Below are 16,826 nucleotides of genomic sequence, written 5' to 3' on the forward strand. Positions count from 1 at the left end.
TTACCAATTTCCAACTTTGTAAATACTCCATGGAATCAAGCATTTGGCTGATTACCATTCCATATATAATAATTTGAGCCTTGTGCTTTTCCTTTGCAATCCAGTCTTATTCAGTTTCTTGGAATGCATTTTAAGTTTAAACAGTCAATTTCTTGAAACAAATGTTTTCATAAAATAAAAATGAATTTACTTGCAAAAATAAAGGTGAAATTTCTTTCTGAGGTTTACAAACAATAGGAAGAATGCAAACAGTTGCTCCGAGAACGGTTGAGACTCCGGGAACCAATATTTCCCCATGAGGTCGCTTTGCGAACATCTCCCGATGACGGATCTTTACTTCAATTCATATTACTTACTTCGGACAGCGGACAACTAATAGCCAGATATTCCAAACAGAGTTCGAACTACAAGAAGAGGACATCTTCTGATCAACAAGAATTCAAGTCGTATCATAGGATTTTACATCCGCGACAATTCCATTCACATTCACTTTACATTTTATCATTGTCATAATATTCATGCATACATTACATCATAATTGCATAGCCGAATCAGGCTTTGATCATGTGAATGCCTAAGTCATTGAGGCATGAACTCGAGTTTCCCCTGCAAGTCCCAGAGAAACTTTTTCCTTCGAGACAACAGTTCATACACAAGGATCTCCCCAAGCAAGTCAACAAATGGTTGTCTCCCTCAAGGAAATAGTTTGTTCACTTTTGGAATTCCTCAGCCGAGAATCTCCTGCAGAGCGACATTCGATGGTCTTCTTCAGATAAGATAGTCTGCTTCACATTTTGGAATTCCCTACAGGTTTGGTATTTCCCCAGCAGGGTCAAGAGGTGCCACTTCTTGTCAAAGGAAAATTCAGAATCTCCCAGCAGATCGACAAATGATTCCCCAGCGGAGTCAGTGAATGATAGTCTTCGTCCAGAAGATAGTTCAGATTCCCCAACAAAGTCAGCAAATGGCAGTCTCTTTCAGCAGAAGACAGTTTGCTCACTTTCTATCACAACAGAGTCAGCAAATGGCAGTCTCTTTCAGCAGAAGACAGTTTGCTCACTTTCTATCACAACAAAGTCAGAAAATGGCAGTCTCTTTCAGCAGAAGACAGTTCGCTCACTTTCTTTCATGACAGGGTCGACAAATGGCAGTCTCTCCCAGTAGAAGACAGTTTGCTCCCCTAGCAATTGGCAAATGGCAGTCTTTTTCCAAGAAAAGACAGTTCGTTTGTTAAATACTCAAGAGATCGACAAATGGCAGTTTCTTCGAACAGTTTGTCTGTTTCTGGGATGTTTAACTCCCCACAGAGTCGATGAATGGCAGTTTTCCTCTTAGGAAAACAATTCGTTGATTCCCCAGGCATCAGTCGACGAATGGCAGTTTCCACCCCGAAAACAGTTCGTCCGCCTTCAAACAAAGTCATTAGCCCCTCAAAAGATCATGAGGCCATATGACATTCTTTCAAAGACGTCAAGTCAAAAGGGAAGATGTTGAAGTTTCTTTACTACCGTCAAATGGCATCTTATCTCCAAGCGCTGATAAGAAGTTTGACGAGGAAACAAACCTTTGAAGTTTCTTTACTACCGTCAAATGGCATCTTATCTCCAAGCGCTGATAAGAAGTTTGACGAGGAAACAAACCTTTGAAGTTTCTTTACTACCGTCAAATGGCATCTTATCTCCAAGCGTTGATAAGAAGTTTGACGAGGAAACAAACCTTTGAAGTTTCTTTATTTACCATCAAATGGCGTCTCGTCTCCAAGTGCTGATGAGAAGTTTGATGAGGAAACAAACCGTTGGAAATTTTCTCTTTATCTGAGATATTGTCCAAACACAACCGAGACCAGTTTCGAGATATGGACATCCGAAACGAGGAGAGGTTGTTTACCTTTTTCTAAGTATCAACACTTAGTTAAAGAAGATGGATTGCGCATCCAACATTGCCATCCATTCACCGGAATCCACATCAAGTATTTCTGCAGGAGTTTGTCTCCTCATCCCCCGCCAAGCGCGACAACGGGATCAAGTCATGCAAAGACTATGTCAGTTACAACATCTCAGGAGCGCCCAAAATTCGGGCATTCTTTGATATTTAAGTCTCTTTTACGCAGGAGAGATCGAGATATCAATCTCTCTCCCTCCAGATAAAAGAAACTTAAATAGGGGCATCTGTCATACCCTTATTTTTGACCCCCCTGAGATGGCATATCTTCAGGATTTTTCATCAGGTCAAGACAAGTTCCCAGAGCAGTCACTTCTCCATCTGGTATCCAATCGAGGATGCTCAAAGACAAGAAAGCTCAGGCAAAGGATCAATCAATACAAGGATTAGTCCCTAATACAATCATGAGGCTCAAAGACTTCACTTTTCTCATCTATGATTGATTAGACATCCAGTCATATGAGTACAGGTTTACTCAGGTCACCAGACTAGGGTTTTGAGCCTATCAAGGACTAAAATCAGGGATCACTTTTGGGAAACCCTAAAAAGCCTCAGGGAACCATTCAAAGACATCAATCATCTTCAAATAACTCATATTACAAGATCTACTGGACATCACACTTCAATTCAAAGTCTACAGTCATTATTTTCACATGGTCGACAAATTAGGGTTTTGACCTAATTCACCAAGATAGTTGACTTTTAATCAGGGCATGAATCCAAAACTCAAGACATGATTCAAGAATCTCTACTACCTCAATATAATCCATTTACATCATTCATTTGAGGAAAAGATCTTGTTTCTACACAAAAGCCCAAAAATTCACTTTGTCAGGAAAAAGTCAACTGTGAAGGATCATCATTGACTTTTAAGGTTTTTGGTCAAAAAATGACTGTCAAAGATCAATATCATCAATATATGGATGTCAAAGTCATTTGACCAAAGAAATTCAAAGAAATTCATCAAGGAGCGAAAAGTCGGGAATTAGGTTTTTTTAAGGCATGGTGAGAACTCAAAATTTCACCTACACAACTCAAAAAACTTCCAACATGAAAGTTGTAGATCTTGCAAAATAAAACAACATCTTACAAAGGAACTTTTTTCAAAAGATCAACCATTTATGAAGTTTTGGAAATTTTGAAGTTTAGGTCATAAACACTTAGAAATTTTTCTAAGTGTTTTAACCTAGTTTTCATCCAACTTTGGGCTCATTTTTCACAAATTTCCCAAATGATTCTGAAGAAGACATAAACTAATGATTTGAAGTAGATGTTTAGGGCTTTCCAAATTGTGTTCAACCTTCTCCAAATTCAATTTGAGCTAGGATTTATGCTTGTTCAAAGTTGGCCTCATGAAGTGAAATTATAGGTCATGTACAATTTGAAACTTTGCAATTTTGTGCATTTTGCTTCACTAAATGATGCTACACGACCTCTAATACATCTGAAGACATGCCATACATTCAAATTCATCATTGCATAAGGATTAGAGAAGATTCCCAAAAACAAAGGCATGTGATTATGTAATGATTGCATTTTTGAATTTATGGCAAATGGTGAATCATCAAGGAATCTTGCTCTAAGCCAATTAGAACTCTCCTCTGAATCAGAAATGTTCCCTAAGATCATGCAAGATCAATGGTTGGGGAAGCTAGCCCGAAAATGCATCATTGCATTTGGGATATTTTCAAACTTTCTTCATAGCTAAGAAACCAAACTCACCTCATTAAGCAAGCTTACTATGATCAATTACTCTGAACCAATTCCCTATAAATAGAGGCCTCATTCTCATTCAGAAACCACACCAAAGCAACTCAATTCCTTGCTTTCTCTTTCTCTTCTCATGCTTATTGTTTTTCAAAGTTCTTTGGCAAGAAGAATCGTTTTCTTCAAACCAGAGCTCATCTTTGGAAAGTAAGCATTCTAACATCTCAAGGGAGGTCATTTGAGGTGATCCAAGCACCTGGATCACTTCTGTAAGTGGAGGAACACCATTGTTGCTCTCACTTTGGAGCATTTGCAGTTGGAGGTCCATGGAGTAATTCAGGAGGTTCTGAGCCAAGCCAATCATCCAGGCACATTCCTCAGGTCATAGTGAAGCTAACCAGATGGCTGCAGCTCATCTGTAACTCAAGAATCAACACCCTCCATGTTCACTTGAAGCTGAAATCGAGGGAGGACCATAGAGCAATTCAGGAGGATTCAAGCTCCAACAAGCATTCAGTTAGCATCATTGAGTCTCAGGGAAGCTATTGAGATCATTCATTCAAGCCCAGGTGCTCTCAATCATCCTCACGACCTCCATTTTCAGAGGTAAGTTCCTGAACCTCACTTCTCTAATTTAAGCACTCTTTGTGAAATAGCTCGATTCTATCTTGTTCAGCATCATCAGAGGATTGAAAACCCTCTATCATCATCCATTTATCTTGCAGTATAGTCATTTAATTTGATTTTGAAATTTTAGGGTTCTTCACGATTTCTGGTAAATTAGTTAGATGTAGTTAATATTAATTCATGTTAGTTACATATTTAGAATCATGAGTGAATTTAGAGCAAGTTTCATGTTTACATCATTGCAAATGGTTGAGAGTTGAGAGAGTTCAGAAATTTGAATTGATGGAGCTTGAGGTTGAAGACGAAGATGGAGGGTGGCGCCATTTTTCAAATCTCTGAGCAAAGTTTGTTTTATTTTTAATGATAGGCATTCCCTTAACGACTGAACAAACTTGCCCTAGTGGCCTCCCATACGCCCTTAGTATCATCATGCCTCAAGTCTGGGGTTCGAATCCCCCTCGCCCCAGACTTTTTTTGATTCTTTTATTTTTCAAGGATTTGCAACTTGTTTTGAAACATAACCAAATGAAGGCAAGTCACTATCACCACACGCGCGTTGGCTCAGTGGTGTTTGTTTTGAGTGTGTGGCCTAGAGGGCGTGGGTTCAAACCCTCCAAGGGCCAAAACTATTTTTTTACACACAATTTCTTTCATTTTCTCACAAAACTTCACATATTTATTTAACCTATCAAATTAATTTATTTTCACTTCATTTTTCACACACTTATCATTTAATATACCTATTTTGTGAATAATCAAAAAAATCATAAAAATATTATATATTTCTTGAATTTTAATTAGGTTTAAAATAGTATGTTTTAAGTGTTTTCTTAAATACTTTAATACATATTTTCACTTTGTTTTAACCTAAATCATTTTGTAAATAAAGTTCATGATAAAACCCTAATTGTTTAGGTCTTAATTAAGTAAAAAATCTTTATTTTTTACTTTAATTAAGTTGACTTTTGTCAATTCTCAAAACTGTTTTCAATCTCCAAATAAATCAAATGATTAGGGTTTTCAAACAACAAAACCTTGTATCATTCAAAATCATTTTCAATTGCTTTTACACCAGTATTGTAAAGTACTGGGCCTCTAATAGAGTGTAAGTCCCAAAAACCTTCTCTTCTTAGCTTGTTTTCAAAAACTGTATTTTCAAAATCTTCTTTCTGTTTTCAAAACATTCTTCTGGTATTTGAAGGGCATTATTCCCGGTGAAACTCTTCAGATACCTATGTGACCTTTGTCCATCTTCACTTCTTCTGTTTTCAAAAAAACCATTAACTGTTTATCCTATATATTCAACTGTTATCCATCAATTACTGGTAAGGCTCTGTACATACTTCTTCAATGGCCTCCACTCCATCCAGGTTAGGCTTTACAAGCTTTCAATTTACAGCCTTTATTTAAATTACTGTCAAATATAAACTGTACATATATTTGTTTAGAACTACGTTTGAGTATAAACCTTAGGACAGTTAAACTATATATATTATAGGAATATGGCCTAGGATTGAGAATGTCTTCCCGGTGAAGGCTCTTTCCTAATTAGAGATCTGTAGTTCAAACCCCCAAGATGAATTATTCCCGGTGAAACATCTTGGTAAAAACCTTAGAATCCAAATAATAGGACACATCCACCCAAAGAGGAATTATTCCCGGTGAAACCTCTTACCCATTTGCTTAGAGCCAAAATAAGTTCAAGACCACATAGCTTTCTCTTGTGCTATAACAAGGACCCTCGATGACCCTCGATTAGCCTCCTCTTGGGCTTTGTACAAGGACCCACAGGCTTCTTAAAAGCATTTCCAGCTTCCTCTTGAGCTTGTATACAAGGACCCATCAGGTTTCTTATAAACATAGGAACAGGTCTTTAGTCACCTTTTAGCCTACCCTGGTGAGTTTCTTCCAATTTAAACCAGACTTTAAACAAGCTAAGTTTGTCTCAATTTTGCATTGAGTACACCTTTTGGAATGAGAGACATGGATAGTCTCTGTCACCCTTATCTTCATCAATCTTCCTTAGCAGAGTCTAGGATCCATGTTTGATCATCCTCAGCATTGAGTCAGCCTTCATCTTGGGCTTTAAACAAGAAGTCTCCACTAGATAATCTTTCTGCCCTTCATTTTAATAAAACCCCTGGAAAGGGTTAGCCTCCAAACATCTGTCTAAAAATAAAACCCCTGGAAAGGGTTAGCCTCCAAACATCTGTCTAAAAATAAAACCCCTGGAAAGGGTTAGCCTCCAAACATCTGTCTAAAAATAAAATCCCTGGAAAGGGTTAGCTTCCACACATTCTTTCATTTTTAATATAAACCCCTGGAAAGGGTTAGCCTCCAAAGTCAATTAATAAAAAGTCAAAAAAATAAAGATTCATTTCTCTTAGGAGATAATTTCCCCAAAAGAGTCAAAACCCCTGGAAAGGGTCAGCCTCCAAAAACATGATAAAAGTCAGTCTTTTAATAGACAAATTCACCAGCTGAGTCAAAATCCCTGGAAAGGGTTAGCTTCCAAAGAAAAACAGTCTTTTTAATTTCCAGTAGAGTTAAAACCAACAAAAACAGTTAGCCTCAACCTTGGGCTTCATGCAAGGCACCAAACAATAAAACTCCCCTGTCAAGAGTCAGCCTCAACCTTGGGCATTGTACAAGGCAGATAATAGAGTCTCCCCAGTGAGTTCTTCATTATTCAGTAGCCACAACCTTGGGCTTTGTACAAGGCAGATAAACCATACTTTCATGTGTCAAAGATTCCTAACACTTAGGATCTTTCCCCATATAGTCATCCATACTCAATTCATTTATTTAAGAGTCAGCCACAACCTTGGGCTTTGTACAAGGCACATAAATAGAGTCACCCTCAGTGGAGTCAGCCTCAATTCTGGGCTTTGTACAGAACACCAAATAAAATCCATCAAATAAACACTCTCCAAATAGTGTCAGCCTCAATTCTGGACTTTGTACAGAACACTAAAATACCCTGTAATTAATCCTCAATGGAGTCATCTCCCAGAGTCAATAATATTAATTAATCAATCAAAAAGCCTCAAGCTTGGGCCTCATACAAGCCAGCTAAATTCAAATCTTTTATACAGTAGATAGACATAGCTTATCTCTATAGAGAGATATTTTTACTACTCTACCACATTCAAACAAACAAACATTTCAATTTCAAATTCAATCAAAGTCTCCCATTTAGGACTCTGAAAGACATGCTCTGGAACATCCCCAGACTTGTACACTTTCCCTAATTTGGACGAGCATCTTTCTTTCATTTAAGAGGCATCTGACTGGCATACTTGCACACACACAAGTAAGGTCCCCCTCTTGAATGAAATAAATTCAGTTATTCTGTCACTCTTTCAAAATGTTTGTGGTAGAATAGTACAAATACCTCTCTGTAGAGATGATTTCATGTCTCTTTACTGTAAACAGAGATTTAATTCCAAGCTTCAACCTTGAGCTTCAAGCAAGGCACCAAAAAAAAAACAATTAATTTCCCTAGTTAGTTCCCCGAACTACATTAAGCTCTGACTTCCACTAGGGATATGTAGGCATGAGGTTCACAAGGAATCTCAGCGAGCTAATAAAATACCAAAAATAGTCTGTCTGTCTGTCTGTCTGTCTTTTCAAATCAAATCAATTCCTTCTCCTAACACAAAGGAGAAACTTTCCCAATCATTAGCAGCAAACACAATCACAAATGACACAGAGAAGGTTCCTGTAGAGTACTACAGATATGTAGGGTGTTTAAACACTTCCCTATGTATAACCGACCTCCCGGACTCCAGAATTTCTAGTCTAGGTGAAATTCCCACACTTAGCAAACTCCTAGGGTTTAGTTGAGATCTTTTTTTCCCTTTCCTACTCGTAGGACAATAAGAAAGTTCGTGTGATATCGTAGGAAGAACTGAAATAAAATTCATCCCGCCACGGGCGCATTCTCCTTCCAAATTTCGCGTGAAGGGTCTAGCGTGCCGTCCTCCCAAGTGAAACGGGGAGGTAAAAGAAAACGACACCACAATTGTAAAGAACTATTGAAGAAGTTTGATATGGACAATTGTAAAGCAATGAATACTCCAATGGGCTCCGGTACATATGTTGATCAAGATGAATCCGGTACTCCAATTGATATTACCAAGTATCGAGGTATGATTGGTTCTTTATTGTATTTGACGGCAAGCCGTCCTGACATAATGTTTAGTGTTTGTCTTTGTGCTCGCTTTCAAGCAAATCCAAAGGAATCACATCTTATGGCGGTTAAAAGGATCATGAAGTATCTCAAAGGAACGACCAACGTTGGCCTATGGTATCCTAAAGGTAGTGTTTGCAATTTAATTGGTTATTCTGACGCGGATTATGCAGGTTGTAAAACTGATCGTAAAAGCACAAGTGGTACCTGTCACATTCTTGGAAATGCATTAGTTTCATGGGCTTGTAAAAAGCAAGCATGTGTTGCTCTTAGCACGGCCGAAGCAGAATACATAGCAGCGGGTAGTTGTTGTGCACAAATTCTTTGGCTTAAGCAACAACTTCGTGACTACGGACTTGATCTCGGATGCATTCCTCTTCGATGCGACAACACTAGTGCAATTAATATTACAAAAAATCCGGTCATGCATTCTAGAACCAAACACATAGACATTCGACATCATTTTCTCCGAGACCATGTCCTTCAAGGAGATGTCGAAGTAACATTTGTGGATACTCATAACCAACTCGCGGATATCTTCACCAAGCCACTCGCAAAAGAACCTTTTTACAAAATTCGGCGAGAACTTGGAATTTTAGATGAAAAAGATATATGATTCTTCTTTTGGTAAAATAAAGGTACACATATATCTCATACATTTCTAGAAATATATGTACTATAATCATGCTTCTAAGTGTTTAAAATGCTTCTTTCTATGCATTTTTAGCTTTTTTGGTTAAGGAACCCGGGTTCCCAAAAGAGGGAACCGGTTCCTAGTCTAGTCTGCCTGATATTTACGCATGCTCAAGGGCTGGAACCCGGGTTCCCAAAAGGGGGAACCGGTTCCTGCGTAACTTTTTTTATTTTTTTTTTTACTTTTTATACTACATGTGATAACTCTCTCTTCTTTCTATATGAATATTCTCTCCTCTTTTATGTTCCCTTGTCTTTATTCCTATGTCATAACTTGTCCCCTTCTCTTCTCTCTATGTATCATAACTTGTTTTTTTATTTTAATTTATTCACTCCATCTCATTACTCTCTTCAACAACTTTGACCTACTTTATTCACATTCAAACTCATTCAAACTCATTCATCTCACTCTTGACCACACTACTCATCTTCTTCAACCTTCCTCCACTACCATTAAAACCCACTAAATCAAGCTTTTACTCCACCAAAATTAAAACCCACTCATCAAATCTCCTATATATACTCTCACATATCCAAAACTCATATCACAAAACTCTCCATAACATCAAATTCGAAAATCCCCTTCTCAAACCCTAACTTTCAAAAAGCTTCATCCATGGCTTCTTCATCAAGAGCATCAAAGGGAAAGAAAAAGGCAAGGAATGATTTCGATGAACAACCTCTTCCAAAGAATCCAAAGCTTAACATTCGGAATAGGCCTCTCTTGATCTCAAAATATGGTAACCTTGAATCCTTTCCTTCTCATAGTTTTATATTTCCGGAAAAACTAAGATATCAAGGGGTTTATGATTTTGTAAGTGATTATGGAAAAATATATCCGGATTTGGTTAAGGAGTTCTATGATAATTTGACTATTGTGTTTGGTAATGATCTATCTAACCTAGAAGAAATTAAGCTCACTTCTTCGGTTCGTAACAAAACTATTAGGATGGATGTTGCTTCTTTTGGTAATTGCTTAGGAATCCCTACTACCGGCCAAGTTTTGGTTGCCGGTTATACACCCGAGTGGGAAGGCTTTAGCAAAACACAAAGCTTTTTGGATATGATCCGACCATCCCAAACCGCTACCGTAACTCAACAAAACCCTCTCTCTTCAAAGTTTAACATGTTTGGATCAAACTTTCCGGTTAATGAGAGAATGCTCCATTTCATCATTGCTTATGTTTTGCTCCCAAAACATTCTAATCACTCCCGTGTCAATGAGGTAGAACTTCAAGTGCTTTATGGTGTCAAGAATAACATTCATATCAATTGGGCTGTCACAATGTTGCTCCACATGCATAGGCTTCAACACTTGAGTGGTGGTTTACCTTATAGTAGACCCATTACACATATCATGAAAGCTGCCGGTGTGAACCTTAAGAATCAACCTTCTTTACCTATGACTCCAAGGGAATGTGAGATCAATGACAAAACCGCTCTCAAGAATACCGGTATTGTCTTAGCTTTGGACGGAACTTTTGTTTACAAGGATGATGATGTTCCACCACCCATTCCGGAAGGAGGAACTACTTTGGATATAGTCTTCAACAAATTGTGCTCTATTGAAACCACCATTGCTAATCACTATCAAGAACAACAAGCGGAAAATGCCTTCTTTCGCCAACAATTTGCTCAAATCCTCCAATACCATAACCAACCCAATCAAGAGGATAATGGTGGCCAAGGCCAAAATGATGAAGGGATTGATGGCATGGATGATGAATGAGCATTATGTGTTTCATTTGTTTCCTTTCAATTTACATGTATTTTCCGTTTAATGTCTTATTTCGTTTATGCATTTCTAGTTTGTACTATGGTTTAATTTCTATGTTATGTTTCATTAAGTTTTAATTCCTATATTGTAAGACTTATGGTATGTTATTTTTATTTCTATGTGTTAACTTTTATTTATATTATCATACATGATATTTCCTATCTTTCATCTTCTTTCCCATTCCTTTTTGCTAATGACAAAGGGGGAGAAGAATTATATATATGCACATGTATGTTTGTATGTTTCTCTAACAATTTGTAGCAAGCAAATCTTCAATAAAAATGGACTCAAGCAAAGCATCAATTATGCATCAATTATCATATGCAAATCTTCAATAAAAGAATGGACTCAAGCAAAGCATCAATTATCATATTAAGGGGGAGCTTTGTCTTAGGGGGAGGAGATCCAAATGTTAAAGAAACATCATCATTCTACCAATTTCAAGCAATTTGTCATCATCAAAAAGGGGGAGAATGTGAAGACAATCTTTCTACAATTTAGTTTTGATGAAGACAAGATTTCAATTGCAAAAGGAATGGATCAATTCATATGAAAGCATAAAGATTCAAGTATTTCAAAAGAGCTTAAACTTCATTGATCAAAAATATTAAGGTATATGATATACAACTCTCTTAATGCATAAACAAGTGTTCTCAAACATTCATACATGTTCCATAATATTTGCAAATCATTAGAAAATCATTCAAGCCATTAAAAAGGAGTTTTTAGTATTTTTTTGCATGCAGGAACCGAGTTCCAGTTTGGAGGAACCGGTTCCCAGTTCCCTCTGCCCAGCATATTTTCATTCATCAAGTCCACGAACCGAGTTCCACTTTTTAGGAACCGGTTCCCCAGTTCAAATTTTCAAATTTTTTTAACGTTGCATATAGGGAACCCGGGTTCTGTTTTAAGGGAACCGGTTCCCACGTGAAAATTTTTAAAAATTCAGAATTCTTTTCATTCTTCAAAAGGTACCTCTTCATCTTTTATACTTGCATCCTTCCATACAAAATAACCATTTGTAAAGGTGTCTTAGAGGCTATATATTTCAGATTTTTTCAGAATTTATTTTTTACCTCTTTCATTCAAATAATTCAAACAATTCAAGTGTCCATATCTTTCACAAAAATCATCAAGTGTCCATACTTCATTTTTATTTTGAAACTTTGTTCATACAACTTTCACTCAAATATCAAAGTTTCATATCATACATCCATTGAACACTTGTTTATCATTAAAAAGAATTGTATGCTTGAAAGGGAAGATCAATCCAAGATTGATATAGTATTCATCTTCATAAATTCTTGTATCATTCAAAAAAAAAAAATATTTCTCCTTACTATCCAGGATTGTTGGAAGTAAGTGTTGTGTTTGAAGAGGATTGTTCTTCATTCACATTAGTGTTGTTTTGGTCTTAAAGGTGTTAAGAACCTTTGATCACCCTATAGGTTAGATAGTAGGCATAGGCTTGTATAATTCTAACTATAGTGAAATCTCTTTCGTGTTTGAAATGGGACTGGAGTACTCTCGGATTGTGAGGGGAACCAGTATATATCGTTGTGTTCTTTATCTTTTCGCTTTTACCGCTTTCATTACCATTACCAAGAAAAAGATAAAAACCATCAAAAGCCTTCAAACACTTAACCAAAAATTAGTAAAGACATTCTCATAAAACCGATTAATTTTTGAAAACCTAATTCACCCCCCCCCCCCTCTTAGGCATATCTGATACTTACAATATTACCGACTATCAGCATGGTGATAGACATGTTTAATAATATAACCAGAACAAAAGGTTACCGACTACCAGCCTCGTGATAGCATTTCTGAAGACATGATCAATTATCAGCCGAGTGATAAAATGATTCTGGAGACTTTGCTAGGGAAATTACTGGTTATTCAGCCTTGTGAACAGTAATAAGGCCTTGATTGTCACATGGTCTTCACGATTGATTTCCTAAAGAGGAAAAATCTTTTGAAAGAGACATAAGCTGCTCAGATGATGAGGCTATTGCTTATGGTTCTATTTTTCACGACTCTGTTTGAGGAATCAGAACTTGAATCTTTGGTAAAGACAAGGTTCTAACCAAGAATGAATTGGAAAGAACAATCAAACAAGACTTTGTACCCAATGAGGATTGAACTCGAATGGGTATTTTCTCCTTCATTTTGAGAGGAGAAACTAAAGAAACCTTCTTCCACGAGGAATGATCTCAGTGGGGAACTAGAGAAAGAATATGTTCTTTTCTGCTTATGGGTGACAACCTACTTGGAGAGATGACACGCCCATACTTGTTTCTTTTCTTTCTTTTCTTTTTCTTTTTTTTCTTCTTCTTTTTTTTTTTTTTTTTGAGGATAGATATATCCTAAACAAGTGATTTTAAAGCAAACATTGAAAAATGCAAGAATGCATAAATGATGCAAATATGTATGAATGATGAATGTCATGAATGTAGCATGCATGCTGATGATACTGACAGACAAAGAAGTATATACTGGAGACGGACCAACGTCGCAATACAACCAGATACTTGGCAAATGTCCTCAACACGGTGTAGATAACACAGGTGATGAATGATGCTGCGTGCTTTAGACTTCTTTGGGGAAGATAAGCATCTTTTCTTATTGAGATGGAAGAACCTCTTCACTGGAGATGGAAAATCTTCGTCACTGGGGGATAAAAGACCTTCACTGGGGATAGAAGAGCTTCTTTACCTCGAGGGGTAATTGCTTCAGGAATCCTTTTCTGGGACCAGAATACCGTTGTCTCAACAATTTTCAGGGAGAATCCTTTTGTTCCTTCCGTTGTTCACAACTCAAAGGAAAGTTTCGCTTTTATTTTGAAAAAAGAAAAGTGAAGTAAATTCATTTAAAACTTATTTTTTCTTTTTCTTTCAAAAGTGAATAACACAATTAAAGCGTCATTTTGCAAGCTAGAAGAAATTAAGAATTGCAAACAAATGAGCAAAAGGCTCAAATTTATTTAATAGGATGGTAATCAGCTAAAGGCGTGATTCCATGGAGTATTTACAAAAGTTGGAAATGGTAAATATGCGGAAAAGGTTACATTGAAAGCAATAACCACTATTCCCCCTAACAACTTTGAGTTCCAACTGTGCTTGTCGCTTCAGATTGGCGATGATTTGATTGTAGATCCTTTGATGAAAAAGACTCTTTAGGTGATGAAGTACGAACTGATGCAGTTACTTTGTCATGAATCCCTAATTTTTGCCTAGATTGCCCTTTTAGGTTTTCAATCTTCCAGGATGATTTTTTTCTGTTTATTGTCTCTAATTTTTGCCTGGACCGCCCTTTCGGGTTTTCAGTCCACCGAGACGCTCATTTTTGCCTAAGTCGCCCTTTGCGGGTTTTCAACTTACCGAGTTGTTCTTTTGTATTTTTTTTAGACAAAGTATTTCTTGACTGCATCAGCATTCACAGGATATGGGAGTTCATCACCATCCATGGTTGCAAGAGTCATGGCACCGCCAGAAAATGTTCTTTTGACAACATACGGGCCTTCGTAATTAGGAGACCATTTGCCCCTAGAATGAGGTCACCTTCTCGAAATTCACGAGGTCGAACCTTTTTGTTGAAAGCTTGTTTCATCCTTGCTTGGTATAACTGTCCATGGCATAGAGCAGTCATACGTTTTTCTTCGATTAAATTCAACTGATCGTATCTGCTTTGACACCATTCAGCCTCTGATAACTTAGTTTCCATGAGGACTCTCATTAATGGGATTTCAACTTCTACGGGGAGTACAGCTTCCATGCCGTATACTAGAGAGAAAGGAGTTGCCCCTGTTGAAGTACGCACTGAAGTGCGATACCCATGTAAAGCAAATGGCAGCATTTCATGCCAGTCTTTGTAAGTGACGACCATTTTCTGGATGATCTTCTTAATGTTCTTGTTAGCAGCTTCAACAGCGCCGTTCATTTTTGGTCTGTAAGGAGAAGAGTTATGATGCTCAATCTTGAATTCCTCACATAATTCTTTCATCATTTTGTTGTTTAAGTTTGAACCATTGTCAGTAATGATCTTGCTGGGAACACCATATCGGCAAATGATGTTATTCTTGATAAACCTCACAACCACTTGTCTTGTAACGTTGGCGTAAGATGCTGCTTCGACCCATTTGGTGAAGTAATCAATAGCCACTAAGATGAAACGATGACCGTTTGAAGCTTTCGGTTCGATCATTCCAATCATGTCGATACCCCACATGGAAAAAGGCCATGGAGATGAGAGAACGTTGAGTAGAGTCGGTGGCACATGGATCTTATCTGCATAGATCTGGCATTTGGGACATCTCTTCACGTGTTTACAACAATCAGATTCCATTGTCAACCAATAGTATCCTGCTCTTAACAGTTTTTTGGACATTGCACGCCCATTTGAATGAGTTCCAAAGGACCCTTCATGCACTTCATGCATTAACATGTCTGCTTCGCGTCTATCCACGCATCTGAGCAAAACCATGTCGAAGTTTCTTTTGTATAGCACATCTCCGTTCAGGAAGAAACTGCCAGAAAGCCTCCTTAGAGTTTTCTTATCTTTGTTTGATGCCCCAAGTGGGTACTCTTGAGTTTGAAGGAAGCGTTTGATGTCGTGAAACCACGGTTTATCATCGATGACTGCTTCGGTTGCAAACACATAGGCGGGCCTTTCAAGGCGCATAATTCTGACTTTGGGCATATCATTCCAATGGTTGACTTTGAACATGGAAGATAGAGTAGCCAAGGCGTCTGCCATTCGATTCTGATCTCGAGGTATATGATGCAATTCAACCTTGTTGAAGAAAGTCAACAGACGTCTTGCATAATCTCTGTAAGGAATCAAACCAGGGTGGTAAGTTTCCCACTTGTCTTTGATTTGGTTGATCACGAGGGCTGAATCTCCATATATGTCGAGGATCTTGATCCTTAAGCCAATGGCTTCTTCGAGACCCATGATACAAGCTTCATATTCTGCGATGTTGTTGGTGCAATCAAATAGCAGCCTAGCAGAGAATGGGATATGAGCACCCTTGGGAGTGATGATAACTGCCCCAATTCCATTGCCAAAAGCGTTTACTGCTCCATCAAAAATTAGGCCCCATCTTGATCCAGGATCAGGCCCTTCTTCAGGTAACGGTTCGTCACAATCTTTCATCTTTAAGTACATGACATCTTCGTCAGGAAAGTCAAACTTGAGAGATTGATATTCATTAATTGGCTGATGCGCCAAGTGATCGGCGAGAATGCTTCCTTTGACTGCTTTTTGAGCACGGTACTCGATGTCATACTCGGATAACAGCATTTGCCATCGGGCAATCCTTCCTGTTAAGGCAGGCTTTTCAAAGACATACTTGATCGGATCCATTTTGGAGATTAACCAAGTAGTATTGTTGATCATGTACTGGCGGAGACGTTTTGAAGCCCAAGCCAAAGCACAACATGTTTTTTCGAGCATGGAGTAACGAGACTCACAATCTGTGAATTTCTTACTCAGGTAATAGATGGCATGCTCCTTCTTACTGGTTTCATCTTGCTGTCCAAGCATACAACCCATGGATTCTTCCAATACGGTAAGGTACATGATTAATGGTCTTCCTTCAACTGGAGGAATCAATATTGGTGGTTCTAACAGATATTCCTTGATACTGTCAAACGCTTTCTGGCAATCTTCAGTCCATACAACCCCTTGATCTTTGCGGAGAAGCTTGAAAAATGGCCCACAAGTAGCAGTCATTTGAGAGATGAATCTGGAGATATAGTTCAATCGTCCGAGAAATCCTCTTACTTGCTTTTCAGTTTTTGGTGCAGGCATCTCTTGAATAGCCCTGACTTTGTCGGGATCTACTTCGATACCTCTTTGGCTGACAATGAAACCCAAGAGTTTTCCAGA

The 16,826-nt window shown here is 37.9% G+C and overlaps 1 protein-coding gene across 1 annotated transcript in view; it reads left to right on the forward strand.

Moving 5' to 3' along the window:
- Nucleotides 1–10,889, forward strand: part of LOC131657627 (uncharacterized) — a 23,479-nt gene extending 12,590 nt beyond the window's left edge. Inside the window, exon 2 of the mRNA XM_058927005.1 lies at nucleotides 9,804–10,889. Coding sequence (XP_058782988.1) covers nucleotides 9,804–10,889 — 1,086 coding nt within the window. The remainder of the gene's footprint in view (nucleotides 1–9,803) is intronic.
- The last annotated feature ends 5,937 nt before the right edge of the window (nucleotides 10,890–16,826 follow it).

Source organism: Vicia villosa, linkage group LG1 (assembly GCF_029867415.1).
Source record: "Vicia villosa cultivar HV-30 ecotype Madison, WI linkage group LG1, Vvil1.0, whole genome shotgun sequence".
Classification (NCBI taxonomy): domain Eukaryota; kingdom Viridiplantae; phylum Streptophyta; class Magnoliopsida; order Fabales; family Fabaceae; genus Vicia; species Vicia villosa.